The 17,947-nt window shown below is 45.5% G+C and overlaps 1 protein-coding gene across 1 annotated transcript in view; it reads left to right on the top strand.

The window, feature by feature from the left end:
- Positions 1-920: 920 nt before the first annotated feature.
- The window catches only part of EXPH5 (exophilin 5), a 78,100-nt gene continuing 61,073 nt past the window's right edge, over positions 921-17,947 (top strand). Inside the window, exon 1 of the mRNA XM_047072421.1 lies at positions 921-1,138. Coding sequence (XP_046928377.1) covers positions 1,020-1,138 — 119 coding nt within the window. The 5' untranslated portion in view covers positions 921-1,019. The remainder of the gene's footprint in view (positions 1,139-17,947) is intronic.

The following is a 17,947-nucleotide window of genomic DNA, read 5'->3' as shown; positions in this document are numbered from 1 at the left end:
TTTTGGGACAGAGAGAGACAGAGCATGAACGGGGGAGGGGCAGAGAGAGAGGGAGACACAGAATAGGAAACAGGCTCCAGGCTCCGAGCCATCAGCCCAGAGCCTGACGCGGGGCTCGAACTCACGGACCGTGAGATCGTGACCTGGCTGAAGTCGGACGCTTAACCGACTGCGCCACCCAGGCGCCCCCAGACAGGTGATTTTCATCACCCTTGCCCCAGGGCTGTCTTCTCCTAAATCACCATAAACCATTCTGCGGTTGTAAAAGTTTTTTGTTTTGTTTTGTTTTGTTTTGTCTTGTTTTCCTTAAAGCCTGACAATGACTTTTGTAGGAGGGTGGCTTGGGGGTGTCTGTGAGAAGGGAGGCTTGGCAAAGAACTCATTTCCAGGAACTAAATTTATCCCTTGGGCCTGGTCAGGCCACAGCCCCCAGGGCATTGAGTTCAGCCCTTCTTTCAAATAGGGTAACTCTTGTGCCAGTTCCAAAGCTCCTACTGCAATTCTACTTCCTATGGGCTCTTCTTTGAAAAGGAGGATTAACTGTGATTCGCATTCTTTCTCAGCCCTTCAACTAGTCCAGCTCGAGTTCTGAGAGCAAAGAGCAACAGCGAAAACACAGCACGTTGGCGCCAACCCTTCAGCTCGGGCCTCCTCTAGGTGCGGCCTTGTGGAGAATTGTTAGTTTGATTAAGTCTGATAGGCCGAGGCTGCGGGTGGGGGGGGAGGAGACGAGGGAGGCCCCGCCCCCTTGGAATGGGATTGGTTCCCTCTGTCGGCGGGGCCGTGCCTTTCGCTTCCCGGTTGGATAGGTGGAGCGAAACATGTCATTAAGGTGTTGTCGACCTGAGCCCCGTAGGTGTGGGCTGTTCCCTCACTTTATGGTTTTAGATTTTCAAAGGGGCGGCCTTCTTATTGGTTATGGGATCAGGTTCCTGAAGCTGGTCTTCTGTACCTTGAAAAATGTCCTCGGAACAGAAGGCGCCAAGGAGCTGAAGTGCAGTTCACACACAGGAGAGAAAATGACGAAGGTTCCTCAGGGGTTTGATTTCAGTTTCTTAAATGACGAAGAAGCCAGGAAGATCCTTCAGGTGCTGGAAAGAAATGAGGAGCTGCAGAGGGCAGACAAGGACAGGATCAGGTACACGGCCAACTCCTCTCACTCTTTTCCCGGGGCCTTGCGGGGGCCCGGGCGCGCGCGGAGGGGGCGCGCGGCTGGGGCGGCGCACCTGTCGGGGCCTCCGGGGGAGCGCGCCGCCCCGCGGGGGAAAGCGGAGCTCGGTTTCTCCCGCGAGGGCCGTGGGCATCCCGGGCGGGCACGGCCTTCGGAGCGTTTCTCTTTCCGAGTGGGTCCCGCCGAGCCGCCCCGGCCGGCACACGTGGGCGGCGGGCGGCCGCGGGGGCCCGGGCGGGGTGGGCTCGGACGTCCCCGGAGCGCTCGCCGGGGGCGGAGGCCGGCTGGGCGGGCGAAAAGGGGCGGGGGCGCTGCGCGGCGCGAGGTCCTGGCGGGCGCGCACCCACGTGCTTTCTGACACCGGTCCTGCAGGCGGTCCGCCCTCGCCGGTGTCGCCCTCCTCTGCCCTCGCCGACAGTCGGCGGCGCCTGGGAGAGATGGCATCTCCCCGGCGGCGAAGTGGTCCCACCCCAAGGGCCGGAACTCCAGCAACTTGCCAAATTGTGTGGAGTGAGCTGGCGTCGGATTGGGACGCGCGGAGTGGCCACAACGCGTGGGTCTCCTTGCCGGTAGTGCTGCGCAGTTTCACCCTTAACCTTACTATGCAGTGTTACAGGTGAGGGATTAGATACCAGAGAATAAAATCGAGAGATCGTTGCCTGAGATGTAAATGAACCCGTTTTTCTGCTGGCAAAGTGCCGGATAGGCCCAGGAACGAATACGAGGACTTTCTCACCGATTCTAGAATAGACCCATCCAAGGCCTTCTCCGGTTGACCCTGGAAGGGAATTCGGGCCATCACTCTCAGACCAAAAAGTGTGTCATTGATTGGAATTTGGCAAACCGTTTCGTTTGTGAGCAGCTTCTTGGTGATGTGGGTTCTAGGTTTCCCCCTCCTTTCAAAGATTCCAGTGCCCATCCCTCGACCCCCCAGGAAAAAAAACCTCCAAAGATACGCTTCACCTAGGAAAACCCTAGTTGGTCTTTGTAGAAGCAATTAGAATACACTGAACCCAAAGCCCTGTCTTCACACCTCTTTAGTAGATACATCTCTTGAAGTTGGAGGATGTGTATTTCACATCATCATATTCTGCCTTTAGAAAAACAGGCTCCATCATTTCCTCATTGCGTGTCCACACCCATACACATCCACGTGCGTGCACCCATACATATGCACGTGCACCATCCACAGGCACACCCAGCCTGGGGAAGGAGGACTTTAGAATTGTATGTAGTTTGTTTTCAACACATTTCCCAAAAGGACTCAGGAACTGGGGGGCTGGCGGTGTGTCCTTGGAAGGGTTTCCTGTCTCTGGAGAGGATGGGGCTTAAGTGATCCAGTATATATAGTTGGGGAAACTGAGGGGAGAATTAGGGAACAAGAGGAGGGAAGGAAGTATCCACTGAGGTTTCTTCATGGCTTCTCATGACGTGTAGTTTTAGAAATGGTAATATTATGTATTTTAATTTTCATTCAAGAGAATTTTGGCTTTTTGTATTTGACCTGATGTTTGCCTTGTGTTTCCTCAATAGTAGCTCATGGTGTCCATAGCAGCCGCCTTTGGGGGGAGTTAGAAGTATTCGTAGGTGGCACGGCCATTGGGCTGGGCCTTAGAAGGAAGGCGGAAACACCTTTTCCGACTGCATGAAACTCATATCCTAACTGGGGCATCAACAGAAAAAGGCATAATGCTAAGACAAGATCAGTACTGTAACTATTCAACTATTAAAAATAATCACCTCAATTTTTAAAATGTCATCATTAAAATATAAAAATAACTTAGGGGGTACACCTGGGTGGCTCAGTCGGTTAAGTATCCAATTTCGGCTGGTCATGATCTCCTGGTTCATGGGTTCATGAACCCCGCGTTGGGCTCATAATCTCCCACTTCATGAGCCCCGCGTCAGGCTCTGTGCTGACAGCTCAGAGCCTGGAACCTGCTTCAGATTCTGTGTCTCCTTCTCTCTCTGCCCCTCTCCTGCTTGGTCTCTTTGTCTCTCAAAAATGAATAGACATTAAAAATTAATTTTTTAAATAATGATTTAGGGGGACACCAGGGTGGCTCAATCGGTTGAGCGTCTGACTTTTTTTCTTAAGTTTATTTACTTTGAGAGAGAGTACAAGCAGGGGAGGGGCAGAGAGAGAGGGAAAGAGAGGATCCCAAGCAGGCTCCATGCTGTCAGCACAGAGCCTGATGTGGGGCTTGAACTCACCAACTGTGAGATCATGACCTGAGCAGACACCAAGAGTCAGACGCTTAACCGACTGAGCCAGCCAGGGACCACTTCAACTCTTGATTTCAGCTCAGGTCATGATCCCAGGGTTGTGGGATGGAGCCCTGAGTCGGACTCCGTGCTGAGCATGGAGCCTGCTTGGGATTCTCCTTCTCTCTCTCTCTCTCCCTCTCTCTCCCTCTCTCTCCCTCTCTGCCACTCTCCTCCACTTGTGTGCTCTCCCTCCCTCTCTCTCTCTCTCTAAAAAATAAATAAAATAAAAATAAAAATAACTTAGGGACATTGGACACTTGGGCCAAATGTTCAAGGCAATTATTTCTAGTACGTTCTTTCCCGCTGGTTAATTCCTGAACCCCACTATCACATCCCCATCACTGGGTAGCAGTCTGATGGCCTTGCGCTGCTCACCAGCTCACGTGCGTGGCTTTAGTAGCAGATGCTGACATGCACAGAAGACCTGAGATAACATGTCAGCTTGGCTGCCGCTGCTCATTTTGTGATCATATTTTCCAAATCAAAAGTCAGGACACGTGACTTATCATGCAAGAGTATTATGTAGGAGACAGTACAACAGGCCTGTCTGAGAGACTCTGGGAGGGCTTTTTGCTCTACAGGTTTTCCCCACTATCCCAAAAGAAAGCATTTCCTGTGAAAGCTTCATAAGCCAACGTGGCATAAAACGAAGAGGCAATTACCATTAATTGATACGGAAGAAATTTTGAGCTTTCCTAGCCCCCAAAAAAACCTCTTTCAGGTGTTTCTGAAACCTTAGGACACATCTTGATGAATGATGCCCAGAATAAGTCAAGGTAAAGCACAGACGCTCGCACACACAGTTCCAAACCTCACGGCTTGTGTGCTGAGTGTAGCTCCCCAGGGAAGGAGCTTGGCAGGACCACTCTCGCCACTTGGGGTGCGTGGCCTCCACAAAGCCTCCCTGCGAAACATGTGCTAAATGTTATTTTTGCTTTTTACTTTTTTCCGTAAAAGTGAAAATCTTCGGATTTCATTTGGTTGGTGAAAACAGGTACTAATGTCAGACTTGCATAAAAGCGAAGTGGCTTAATGCAAACTTTGGAATATGGGTGGGGAAGAAGAGTATCTGAATTGAGATAGAGTCTTAAGATATCTTGGCTAGAACAGGGGCACCTGGGTGGCTCAGTCAGTTGCGTGTCTGACTTTGGCTCAGGTCGTGATCTCACGGTTTGTGAGTTCGAACCCCGCGTCGGGCTCTGTGCTGAGAGCAAGGAGCCTGCTTCAGATCCTCTGTCTCCCTCTCTCTGCCCCTCTCCCACTTGTGTGCACGTGCATACTCTCTCACTCTCTGTCTCTAAAAAATAAATAAGCATTAAAAAAAAAAAAGACATCTTGGCGAGAACAATAAGGGACCAAATGGAGAAGTTTGTCAAGTTTGCTGGTTGGGGCACAACTGAGGAGTTCATTTATATCTATAATAGGCTTGAGGTGTCTACAAAGCAACTAAGAAGTGTCTTATAGTCAGAAATATAGAACCACAGTGTCATGCGGGGCCAGAGATGCCCAGAGGTGGATGTTAAAGGCAAGAGAGTAGTTGAATTCATTGTGTGAGACCCAATAGCCCCACCCATAGACATGGTCCTGAACACACAGAACTTCCCCTGCTCTTCCCTCATCGGTATCAGATCTTTCTGGCCCCAGCTTACTGGGAAAGTATTTGCATTAAATATTATTTATGTTCCTGATAAAGAGTTTATTCAAATACTAAAGAAAAACACTAAGATTCAAACTGATAAACAGGCAAAAGATAAAAATAAGTTGTTCATGCTCGAAGATATACCAACAGTAAACAAAACATTATGGGAAAATGTTCACCCTCACAGTGATAAAGAAATGCAAATGGAAGTAATATCAAAATACCACTTTTAAAAATAACAGGAAAAAACTGTTGGTGAGGGTCAGCATTAAATGGATAGATTTAGTATCTTATTAGTGGCATAATAATAATAATAACAATACTTGTAAGTGGAATACAATCCTTTTGGTAAACAATATGGCGCTACCTATAAAGTTATGCCTTAACCTTGACCCAGTCCAATTCTTGGATATTTCTCATTAGTAGGAGTCTGGGGTAGAGAAGATGGCCACACCAACATTTATTAAGTGCTGCCTTTTATAATAGTAATTACTGTGATTTTGATAACAACTCACATTTATCAATCCCTTACTGTATATTAGGCACTGTACTAAACGTGTTACATGTGTTTAATTGTCCCAATAACCTCGTTATGCACACACTTGAATTTCCGTTTCACACAGAAGGAAACAACTTAACAAAGGTTGAGTATCTTGTTCAAGTTAAGCAACAGAGCCAGAATTTAAATCCAGATCTAACTTAAAAATTATTTTACCCATCAGCATTGAATGATCCTCACCACCATCCCTTGGGGGTAAGTTGTGTTGATGGCTTTGTACAGAAGGAAACTGAAATGTCTCAGGGTTAAGGAACTTGCCCAAGGTCACACAGATCCCCAGTGACAGCTAGAATTTGAACCCAAATAAATTCTTCCCACTGTACTGTATTTTTCCCCGAGGAAAAACAAGACATTTACTCTCAGATAATAATTACAGTATTAAAAAATAGCAGAATAGTGGGAAAATAATACCAACATAGTGGGGCATTTCTTTTTTTTTTTTTTTTTAATTTTTTTTTTCAACGTTTATTTATTTTTGGGACAGAGAGAGACAGAGCATGAACGGGGGAGGGGCAGAGAGAGAGGGAGACACAGAATCGGAAACAGGCTCCAGGCTCCGAGCCATCAGCCCAGAGCCTGACGCGGGGCTCGAACTCACGGACCGCGAGATCGTGACCTGGCTGAAGTCGGACGCTTAACCGACTGCGCCACCCAGGCGCCCCAGTGGGGCATTTCTAATCTAAATATCCAATAAAAGTTCAGTCATTGTAATCGACAATTATGAAGATAACTATCTTGTTCGATATTTTAATTTTACCTTTACCGACTATCTTGTTGTAAAGCTGGTGTAGACCCCTCAAGCTCAGCACGAATACAGGTGAGGGGCAATGCTTATGAGCCATTGGTCTGTGAAAAAGCAGACTCAAAATACTGACTGTGTTGTTATTTCAGTTTCTTCTGGGGACGGCAACTAGAAAAAAATAGGCAAAAATCTACGCTTCTCCTTTTGGTGAATCTCTGGGGCCTGACGTAGCTCCCGGCACATGGTGGACAGACAGTAAACATTTGCTGGAAGGACTGGGCTTGCCTGGCAGCCATGAGTGTCTCTTGTCTGCCCTCGAGCTCAGCACTGCTAGGATGGGGAAAGGATGTGTGATGTGCATTGCTGGGCAGCAATGCTGGGCACCTGCCGTCTCCTGAGGCTCCAGGAAGGCAGAGGAGGGGAGGGGTACTGGATTCCGTGGCTTAGAGGTCAGAGACCCCGAGGACAGGCAAGGTGCCAGCATGCAGTAGGCTTCCAGCGAATACTTCCTTGATGGGAAGTTCATGGCCTGCATGGGCCAGAGTCAGGGGCTTCTGAAATCCCTAGCTTCTCTCCCCACTTCAACTCAGTGTGTTTTACCTTCTTCCCCTTCCTCAGATCCCCTCCACGCTCCAGACAGGATTCCTCCCACCTCTGAACCCCGAATCGCACGATAGTCTGTGTTACATTTATCGCGTCTGCCCTGTGAGTCTGGAATCTGTACTACAGAAATACTTTGAGAGCCATGGAAAGAGGTGGAAATTACCACTTCGGTTCCAGTCTGACAGTTCCGGGTAGGACTTCTCAGGCCTTGCATAGTCTGTGGTTCTCGCCACAGTGAGGAAAAATGGCTGAGAGTTAGAGTCACAGTTTATTGGCAGGTGGAAATTTTCCCCATACTTGTCTCATACTGTGGAGGCAATTGTGTGTGTGCGTGTGTACATGTATATACACAAATACATGTAATATATATATATTCATATATGTATACATATTTAATACATAAAATCTAAAAAGCATCTTTTTTAAACATTATTTTTTAAGTTTTATTTACTTATTTTCAGAGAGACAGAGACAGTGTGAGAGCGGGAAGGGTAGAGAGAGGAGGAGAGAGAGAGAATCCCAAGCAGGCTCCACACTGTCAGCCCAGAGCCCGACATGGGGCTTGAACTCGTGAAACCATGAGATCATGACCTGAACTGGAACCGAGAGTCAGATGCTTAACCGACTGAGCCACCCAGATGCCCACATCTTACTTTTTTACAAATCTTTGAAAAACACAACTACCTTCTTGTCACCCCCCATGTCCGTCCCCCAACGCCACCCATCCCTGTCTCATAAATGTAACCGAAACAGAATGTGCCGAGAGATTATACCAACTACTCAGCTCACAGAACAGATAGCAACAAATCAAAAATGTTTATTTTTCCTCTTGCAGAAAACTTACAAAGTATAAGACATCACAGCACCTGATGCAATCAGGTTGTAAAATGGCAAGTCTAAATTTAGACTATCTTTGCTTAATGGCAAAGCTGTGGCCCAGGAGGGTTTTCCAGAACTTAGTTGTTTCTTTTGTTTGTTTTTTTAATGTTTATTTTTGAGAGAGAGAAACAGAGCTTGAATGAGGGAGGAGCAGAGACAGAGGGAGACAGAATCTGAAGCAGACTCCAGACTCTGAGCTGTCAGCACAGAGCCCGATGCGGGGCTCAAACTCACCAACTGTGAGATCATGACCTGAGCTGAAGTTGGATGCTTAACCAACTGAGCCACCCAGGCGCCCCCTGAACTTAGTTGTTTCTGATTGATGTATACTGTTGTACTTGAGCTGCGGCTCCAGAGGGGGAATGTTTATCAAAATGGTGGAGGGTCCATAGCTGTGGACGCTGTAGCACCTTGCAGAGTTTAAAAGCTAAGACACACAGTCTCCTGTCCTAGGCTTTCTGCCTGTCCTCTGCTGTCCCAGCCGGTGAAGTCAGCCTCTGGCTAAGAGATCGATTTTCAGGAAACACTGGACTCCTATTTATGGGACATCTACTATGTGCCAGACATTGTGTTGGCCCTGAGAATACAGCAGAGAATAAAACACAGATTCTGCACCAAATGGCTTCCATCTATGAAAGTTTTTGGTTGATGGTCAATGCTGTAAGGCGAAGTGTTCATAGTAACGCAGCTTGCCCTGGAGCAGCCCCGTGCGACCTCGGGAAGGGACCATGAAGACCACCTGAAAGTCACAGGAGGACCAGGTAGGCTTGCTTGTTCTGATCGTTTAATAAGATGTGGATTAACATGGATCTCCAAGCTGTCTGCAGTTTCCAGTAACATCCAATTTAATTAATTCCTTTAATCCTAGGGGCCTTCTTTCTGTCAAACACATTCTCCTGTCTAGTTACTGCCATGGATGGGTCTCCCTGTGCAGTACATGTGGGATTACTATAATAGCGTAGCTTTGTACTGCAAGGTTTGGGGACAGTGTCATTTTTAGCCTTTGTGACATTATAACTCTTTTAGCTTTTAAAGTCTTTCATATCTGTTTAGCCTCATCATAATCTGATAGAGCAGGTTTTTTTTTAATGTTTATTTATTTTTTTGAGAGAGAGAGAGAGAGAGAGACAGAGGGAGAGTGGGGGAGGGGCACAGAGAGAGAGAGGGAGCATAGAATCTGAAGCAGGCTCCAGGCTCTGAGCTGTCAGCACAGAGCCCAATGGGGGGCTTGAATCCACGAACCGTGAGATTATGACCTGAACCCAAGTCCGATGCTCAGCCGACTTGAGCCAGCCACGTGCCCCTAAAGCAAGTATTTTTATCGTTGTCAAAACCTAATGATAATGACAGTAGTAATAGCCCATATTTAGCCCTTGCTCTGTGCTGAACTCTTTATGTACACTTTCTCATTTTAATTCTCACACCCCTCTGTGTGAGAGTTAAGGGCTCTTTTTGTTAATCTCCATTCTGCAGGGGAAGGGTAGGGAAGATAAGTAACGTGGTTGAGATAATAGTGCAGGGAGTATTGGATTCGTGAAGTCCGCGTGCACTTAATTAGTACACAGCACTGTCTCCCACCATGGCGTGCAAATGTTGGAGTGATTAGCCCTACACCGCCCATCTAGCTTGTAAGAGGACAGATGTTTTCACTTGAAAACTCTCATTTCCAGGGCACCTGGCTGGCGCAGTCAGAAGAGCGTGTGACGTTGGATCTCAGAGTCGTGAATTCAAGCCCCACGCTTGCTGTAGAAATAACTTTAGAAAATAAAATAATAATTTTTAAAAAGCCCTCTTATTTACACTGACTATGAAATTAGAGAACATACAATTCTAGCTTGCCATGTGCCCAACTAATATCATTAAAGAAAAGGGCCTAAAAAGGGTGCCTGGGTGGCTCGGTCGGTTGAGCGCCCAACTCTTGTTTTAGGCTCAGGTCATGATCCCGCGGTTCGTGGGTTCAAGCCCCACATTGGGCTCTGTGCTGATGGCTCAGAGCCCGGAGCCTGCTTCAGATTCTGTGTCTCCCTCTCCCTGCCCCTCCCCGGCTCATGCTCTCTGTTTCTCTCTCTCAAAGAGTAAACATTAAAAAAAAAAAGGGCCTAATGGATGTTAGGGTACAACCGGTGGTTATTTGCCATATATAGAAAAAATTGCAGGTAACCATTTATGTTGTAAAAAGGATGTATGTGGGGTGCCTAGGTGGCTCAGTCCGTTTAGCGTCTGACTTCGGCTCAGGTCATGATCTCTCAGTTCATGGGTTCGCACCCTCCGTCAGGCTCTGTGCTGACAGCTCAGAGTCTGGAACCTGCTTCAGATTCTGTGTCTCCCTTTCTCTCTGTCCCTCCCCTGCTTATACTCTGTCTCTCTGTCTCTCTGTCTCTGTCTCTCTCAAAATTAAACATTGAAGAAAAAAAAAGAAAAAGCATGTATGCATTTTGTAAGGATATGCTCCAAACTGTTAAGATGGCTATCTCTTGGGCATGATATTTAAAGGGACTCTAACCATTTTCCCATTATTTTATTTCTTTTTTTTTTTTAATTTTTTTTTCAACGTTTATTTATTTTTGGGACAGAGAGAGACAGAGCATGAACGGGGGAGGGGCAGAGAGAGAGGGAGACACAGAATCGGAAACAGTCTCCAGGCTCCGAGCCATCAGCCCAGAGCCCGACGCGGGGCTCGAACTCACGGACCGCGAGATCGTGACCTGGCTGAAGTCGGACGCTTAACCGACTGCGCCACCCAGGCGCCCCCCATTATTTTATTTCTAATAATTATTATGGGTTATTAAAAATGATGGCTATTTCTTTTTTCTTTAAGATTTTGTATTTTTTATGTAATCTCTATACCAGCATGGGGCTCGAACTTACAACCCTGAGGTCAAGAGTCACTTGCTCTACCTACCCAGCCAGCCAGATACCCAGATGGCTATTTCTTTTGATAATAAATACAAAATATTTGACTATCTTTTTAAACTTCATATCTTTCAAAATAATTTGTCTTTAAAAATACCTGGATGTTTTTCTGCCCTTTTCTTGATTATGTTTTATACATATTGTAATGTTAATATATCCGTGGGTACGTTAGGTTCTGTACAGTCAATCTTGACATGGTCAAGGACTGTCTTAGGGATGGAGAGTATCACACACCTAGCAGATGCTTTAATTAATTGGACCTTAACTTATGTCTGTGAAGGAATGCGAAGTAAGGGAAAGAAAGGTTTGGGGAAGCCAAGGACAAAAAAAAGGTCAGGTTAAGCCTAGTCCGAAAACATTTTTATTACTGTTGGCACACATGAGTCTTAAGACTGAACCAGCTGGCTTCGAGCCCTGCTGAAGCAATTTGGGTCTGTTTTTCTGCAGTTAGTTCTGCATAGGCCCTATATTTGAGAGCTGTAGGCTCACCTCTCTTTCCTCAGGAATGTTTCCTTATTGGCATTGTCAATAGGCCATACTTAAAGTCTCAGCTTGGCATACCACAGGAGCCAGCTTCCTCATTCCACGAGCATTAGGCTTTCTAGATGAAAGAGGAAATTGGGGGCTGCCGTGACCAGACTCCCCACTTCCCAAGGAAAGGTTGTGGTGTTTTATATTTCTATCAAGGTTGCTTTGGTTTCAACTTTAAAACAGTGCATTTCACAGCAGTGGAAGTGGGAAGGGGGCTGGGGGCAGACGGAAGAGTAACCCGGCAACCACAGCTCTGTTCTCCAGATTTGTTAAGAAGATGTGTTGTCCAGGTTTTGGGAGGGGCCGTGCTCCCTCTGAAGGCACTCGGGAAGGATCTGTTACAGGCCGTCTCCTAGTTTGTGGTAGTTCCTTGGCCCATGGCAGTGTAACACCAGTCTTCACAGGGCGTGTATGCATCTGTCTCTGTCCAAATTTTCCCCTTTTGATAAGGACATCCGGTCCTATTGGATTAGAGCACACCTTAATGAGTTCATTTTAATTTGAATAGCTCTGTAAAGTCCCTATCTCCAAATAAGGTCATAGTCTGAGGAACTGGGGGTTAGGACTCTCCTATGTCTTTCTTAGAGGACGCAATTTAACCTGGAACAGTAAGGCTGGTTCAGTACTTTAAAATAGATTACTGTAAACCACCGTACTGACGGTCTAAAGAACAAAAGTGTGATCACATTAATTGATGCAGAAAAGCATTTGACAGAATTGAACACGCATTCATGATAAAAACTCTTGGCAAGAAAGACATAGAACCTGATGAAAGGCATCTGCAAGAAAAGTTATTGCCAACATCATATCTAATGGTGAAAGACTAAATGCTTTTTCCCAAAGATCAGAAACAAAGCAAGGATGTACAATCTTTGTACAAGGATGTACAAGCGTCTGACTGTGGCTTAGGTCATGATCTCAACAGCTTGTGAGTTTGAGCCAGCCCCGCATCAGGCTCTATGCTGACAGCTCAGAGCCTGGAGCCTGCTTCAGATTCTGTCTCACTCTCTCTCTGCCTCTCCCCAGCTCACATTCTGTCTCTCTCTCTCTCAAAAATAAATAAAAACATTTTAAAAAATGTTAAAAAAGAAAAAAGAAAATCCCCCAAAAACATCTGCCAAAAAAAAAAAAAAGTCCTGGAATTAAGAAGTAAATGTAGCAAGGTGATAGGATATAAGATCAATAAACAAAATCTATTGAGTTTCCATATAGTAGGAATGAACCATTAGGAAAGCAAGGGAATTGAATAGAGAAAACAATTTTGAAAATGAAGAATAAAATTGAAAGAATCACAGTACTTAGATTTTAAGGCTTTACCGTAAAGCTACTGTAATCAACATAGCATGGTATTTGTGAAGGGAAAGACCTTTAGATTAATAGAACAGTATAGAGTCCAGAAGTAGACCCCAAAATACAACAATGGATACACACACACACACACACACACACACACACACACACACATATTTTTTTTTACAAAGGTACAAAGGCAATTCAATGAAGGATAGTCTTTTCAACAGATGGTGTTGGGATAATTGGGCACAAGGCTGGAAATGTTTTCTTCACCCTAAATGAAACCCATTAGTTCTTCTTAGTTTCAGCCCCTCCTCCTACCCCCCCACCCCCCTCCCCCAGTTACTGGTAATCACCCATCTGCTTTCTGTTTCTATGTATTTACCTATTTGGGATGTTTCATATAAATGGAACCATCCAATATGTAACTTTTTGCATCTGCTTTAGTTAGCTTAATATTTTCAAGGTTGATTCACCTTGTAGGATTTATCTACACTTTGTGCTTTTTTATAACCAAATAATATTCCATTGTATGTACATGCCACAATTTGTTTATCCATTCTTCTGTTGATTAACATTTGGGTTGTTTCTGCTTTTTGGCTATTGTGAATAGTGTTGCTATGAGCTCACCTACAAGGATGTGAGTCCCTGTTTGCAATTCTTTTGAGTATAGACCCAGGAGTGGAATTACTGTGATATTTTGTAACTCTGTATTTAACTTTTTAGGAACCATCGGACTGTTTTCTCCCACATTGACTTTATACAGTTGTGATCATATTGTGTATGTTTTTATTTATGTAACATCTAACATAAAAATCACCTATGAAATTAAAGATTCATAGTCAACATTTTTTTGTGGCTGCATACTGTTTTATATATATTTTATAATTTAATCTTTTAATATTTTAGCCACTTTGATTTTTTTATTATTTTTAAAATAAAAATTTTTTTAACATTTATTTATTTTTGAGAGACAGAATGGGGGAGGGGTAGAGAGAGAACGAGACGCAGAATCCAAAGCAGGCTCCAGGCTCTGAGCTGTCAGCACAGAGCCCGATGTGGGAGTGGAACTCAAGAACTGTGAGATCATGACCTGAGCTGAAGTCAGACGCTTAACCGACTGAGCCACATGCCCCAATTTTTTCTTATTTTTTGCTTCGTGTTGCTTTATTAGATAACACTGTGACAAACCTTTGTGATAACATTGTTAATTCCATTTAAATTGTTTCTGTAGGGCAAATTCCACAAAGTAGAATCATTAGTTTATAGCACATTTTCTAAATTCTTGTGACCTGTTACCAAATTACTTTCCTAAAAATGTTCTACCAAATTTCACCTTGACCGGCAGTGTGGGAAGCCTACTATTTTATCTTACCCTCCCAGACCTGGATGGTATTATTATTTTTAAAAATCCTTGCTAATTTTGTAGGAAAAAAAAAAGAAAGAAAATTTTAATTTAATTTCTAGCACTGGTTATAATGAACTTGAACTTTTTTCATATGTGTACACTTCATGGTTTGTGAGTTGTCTATTCATATCTTTGCCTATTTTTATTTTGGGATTTGTGTTCAAAATGTTCTTTGTCATACATAATGGATCTAACCATGGCTTTAACAGATTTGGGACAAATTTTTCTGACATAACAGGATGTCTAGAAGTAGGCAACCACTGGCTGGGTTAGTGGTGTAGGATGTCAGGATGGTGTCTTGTGACACAAGATGGCTGCAACTGCCCTGAACATCACATTTCTGTCCCAGGCATGAAGAAGGGAAGATGGTGGAGCCAATTATACCTGCCATTTATCATGGAAGTAAAAGCTTTCCCGTATGCCGTCCCAGTAGATTCCTCCTCATGTCTCATTGACCAGAACCGTATCATAAGGCCACCCTTGCTACAAGGGAATTGAGAAATCAGGAAGTGGGATTCAGATGTTTGGCTTAGACCAATCGTGATCCCTCCCCTGAAACTGAATACTTTGCTGCCCACAACAAAACCAGAAAGGAGACTGACTAACTGGGGAGATTAGATTCCGTCTGACATAGTGTCTCATTGTGTGTATGTTTTTTTTATTGATTTATATATTTCTGTATACTTAAGGAAATTGACTTTTGTCCTGTTTATTACAAATACATTTCCCAGTTTTCAGTTTTCACTTCTATTTATCTGACTCATAAGGAATTTTTTTCCATCTTTATAGAACAAAATGTACCAGGTTTTAAAAAATGTTCTTTTTAAGATTAGAAAGTTCTACCATCTAGAGATTAGGTTAACATTCACTCACCTCTACCTTTTAAAAATCTTTTTAAAAAACTAACTTTTTTGACATGCCTGGGTGGCTCAGTCAGTTAACATCCGACTTCGACTCAGGTCATGATCTCACGGGTTCGTGAGTTTGAGCCCCATGATGGGCTCTGTGCTGACAGTTTGGAGCCTGCAGCCCACTTCAGATTCTGTGTCTCCCTTTCTCTCTGCCTTCCCCCTCTCAAAAATAAATAAACATTAAAAAAATTTTTAAAGCTCACTTTTTAATGATCTGATATATATTTTATCTTTAGAGTAGGATAATTCTGCAAATTGATTTTTTTCCCCAAATGGCTAGCAAATTTATTTCCATCTACTTCTAAGGCCTGTGGTTGTTCCTTTTAGAGAAAGAACTGGGGAAAACATAATAACAGCAACAAAGTGTTGATAAGGCAAATCCTATACCATCAGCTATCCTGAAACTAAGAAGGAAATTGTAGGGAAGAGGCTCTTGTACAGAAAAGTGTGATTTGTCCATCTATTAATACACATAGATAATGGGTCATGTTTCAGTTTTCTTCCTCTTCCCATTTTCTATGCCAGGTAGCAAACCCAACTGAGGGTAGACCATTCATCCTGAGATCTGCTTCAAGTGACCTGGTTGTCTTTTTGGTTCTTTTGACAGTCAAACCAGTACCCTGGTAAGATGATGTAAGTTTTTAATGTACAACAGAATTAATCTGCTTTAGAAATTAACCACAAGGAGGCGTACCTGGGCGGCTCATTTGGTTAAGCGTCCAACTCTTGACATCGGCTCAGGTCATCATCTTATAGCGTGGTTTGTGAGATTGAGTCCCACGTCGGGGGGCTTTGCACTGACAGCCGGGAACCTGCTTGGGATCCTTAGTCTCCCTCTCTCTCTGCCCCTCCCCTGCTCTTGGGCTCACGCACACTCTCTCTCTCTCTCTCAAAACAAATAAACGTTATAAAAATTAATCACAAGGATAAGTGATTAACAAGATTACTAGACAAACAAGCAAACAAAATTAAAACCTCGCATGTTGTGAATTTAATGTTTACCTCTCACAAGGGAGCTGGCACACAGCTCTTGAGGATATCATCGTCGGCACATCAATCACGGTCCCACCAGGAAAACAGAAAGTAGTCCTCGTGTAAAATAGAATGTAGTGCAGTGAATTGGCTACAGGGTGGTAAAAAGAGATACCAATCAGGGAACATGGAGGCAAAACTGAGACTGGCAGCTACAGGAAGCCTGGAGGCAGCAGTGTGCTGGTAACCAGCTCCCCCTGGAGAAAAAAAAAAAAAGCCTTGATTTGTAGCATTGGCCAGTTTCCAGCTAGCATTAGTTTAACAACCAGCTTGCAAAATTCCCGAGCATTTAACAATCTGCCCTTGTGAGCCAGTACAAGCCAGCTCTGGCACACCCCTGGTTGGGGAGGAAAAGGGAGCAGGTGGTGTTATCCAAGCCTAGGCTATGATCCCCGCCCCCGCCCCGAGAGAAACTGCAGCCAACCGTGCGGGCCTGTCTGGGGATTTGGAGGCATGGGGAAGGCGATCACTGCCAGAAGTTTTGCATGAGGCGGAGGAGGAGAAAACCCGGACTTCTTCCTTCTTCTCGCCCTCCAGTCTCCTGCCAGTGTCTGGCTGGAAGCAGCTGACTGGTGGTGACAGCCTAGGGATTCAGCTTGCAGAGCTCATCGGCCAGCAGCACTGAGCAGAGCAAGGGAAGGACAGTTCCTTGTCTCTTCTCTCCTGTTCCTGTTGTCCTCTTCCTTCGTCCTGTAGAGTCTGCAGTTTCTCACTGCCCAGGCTTAAATTGCTAAAGCTTTGCTTCCTGCCAGATAATTCTTACGCATTTTCCTTCCTGTTATCCTGTACAACTGTCCATGGTCATCCTGTGTTGTTTCACCATTCCCCTCGCTTCGGCACCTTTTGGGAGTTGCCGCCTTCTGCTCTGGCTTCTCCGGGCTGCTGCTTCTCCGTGCCTCTACTTCCCGTGCCCTGCCCAGTTTCCATCTTGCTCCTGTGAGTCAGGGTCTTTGGGTAGAAAGGAGTCTCACTAAGGGCACCTAATGTAGAGAGGGCTTTGTTGAAAGGTTACACGTGGACTGAAACTGGAGTTTGAAGGACGTGGGGAACCAACACGGCTCCAGGGACCAGCCACACTCTCTGCTTGCACGTCACAGCCCACACCGCCCTCTTAGGATGCCCTTGATTGTTTGGCTGTTGCTTTTCACATTCTCTGGTCCGGTTCCTCATGGACGTGACCATCATGCCAGGTCACATGACACCTCTCTGGCCAGCCGGTAGATGGTCTGCCTTAGGGTCAGTCTGCAGCACCCTCTGGGGGCAAGTGTAGGAACTGCAGTTCCTGAGCAGGGGCCATAGACCATCTAGTTCAGCTAAAAGTGAGACAGTGTTGGTGTGGCAGGTGCTAAGAAGGGGCTTGCACTTGCTTTCTGTGTGCCCACCTGTGCACTAAGATACTTGTTGTCTTCTTGGTCTCTATGAGGACAGGTCCTGGCCCACGGGCTCTGCTAAGACATGGGTTCTCAAACCTGGCTGAAATGACAACCACCTGAGAAGCTCTCAAAATTAACCAACGCCAGGCCCCCACCCTGGCATTCTGGCTTAATTGGTCTGTGATCAGGCTGGGCATGGGTATCTTTTGAAAGCTCCCTAGATGACTCCCTTGTGCAGGAAGCAGTCCCGGCCTGGCTGCCTGGGCATCGGGCACTGACTCCTCCTGGCACATCTTTCCTACACTCCTTTGCACAACTTCAGGGAGTGTTGATTTTCCGGAAACCCTGTGGTTTGGGAGGGGAGAGCCAGGAGTCCTAGCAAAGGACAATGGAGAGGGCTGTGCCTGCGTCAGATGTAAGGAACCTTGTTTCTAGTGCTTTCCCACTTTGAAATTGCTTGGTAGGGGGGCGCCTGGGTGGTTCGGTCCGTTGAGCGTCCAACTTCAGCTCAGGTCATGATCTCATGGTTCGTGGGTTCGAGCCCTGCGTCGGGCTCTGTGCTGACAGCTCAGAGCCTGGGGCCAGCTTCGGAATCTGTGTCTCCCTCTCTTTCTGCCCCTCCCCT

Source organism: Lynx rufus, unplaced genomic scaffold (genome assembly GCF_022079265.1).
Source record: "Lynx rufus isolate CCGP_SWC_20201006 ecotype Redwood Valley unplaced genomic scaffold, mLynRuf1.p SCAF_9, whole genome shotgun sequence".
In the NCBI taxonomy this organism is placed as follows: domain Eukaryota; kingdom Metazoa; phylum Chordata; class Mammalia; order Carnivora; family Felidae; genus Lynx; species Lynx rufus.
Note: the sequence above shows the minus strand (reverse complement) of the source record. Positions and strands in the feature narration are given on the sequence as shown.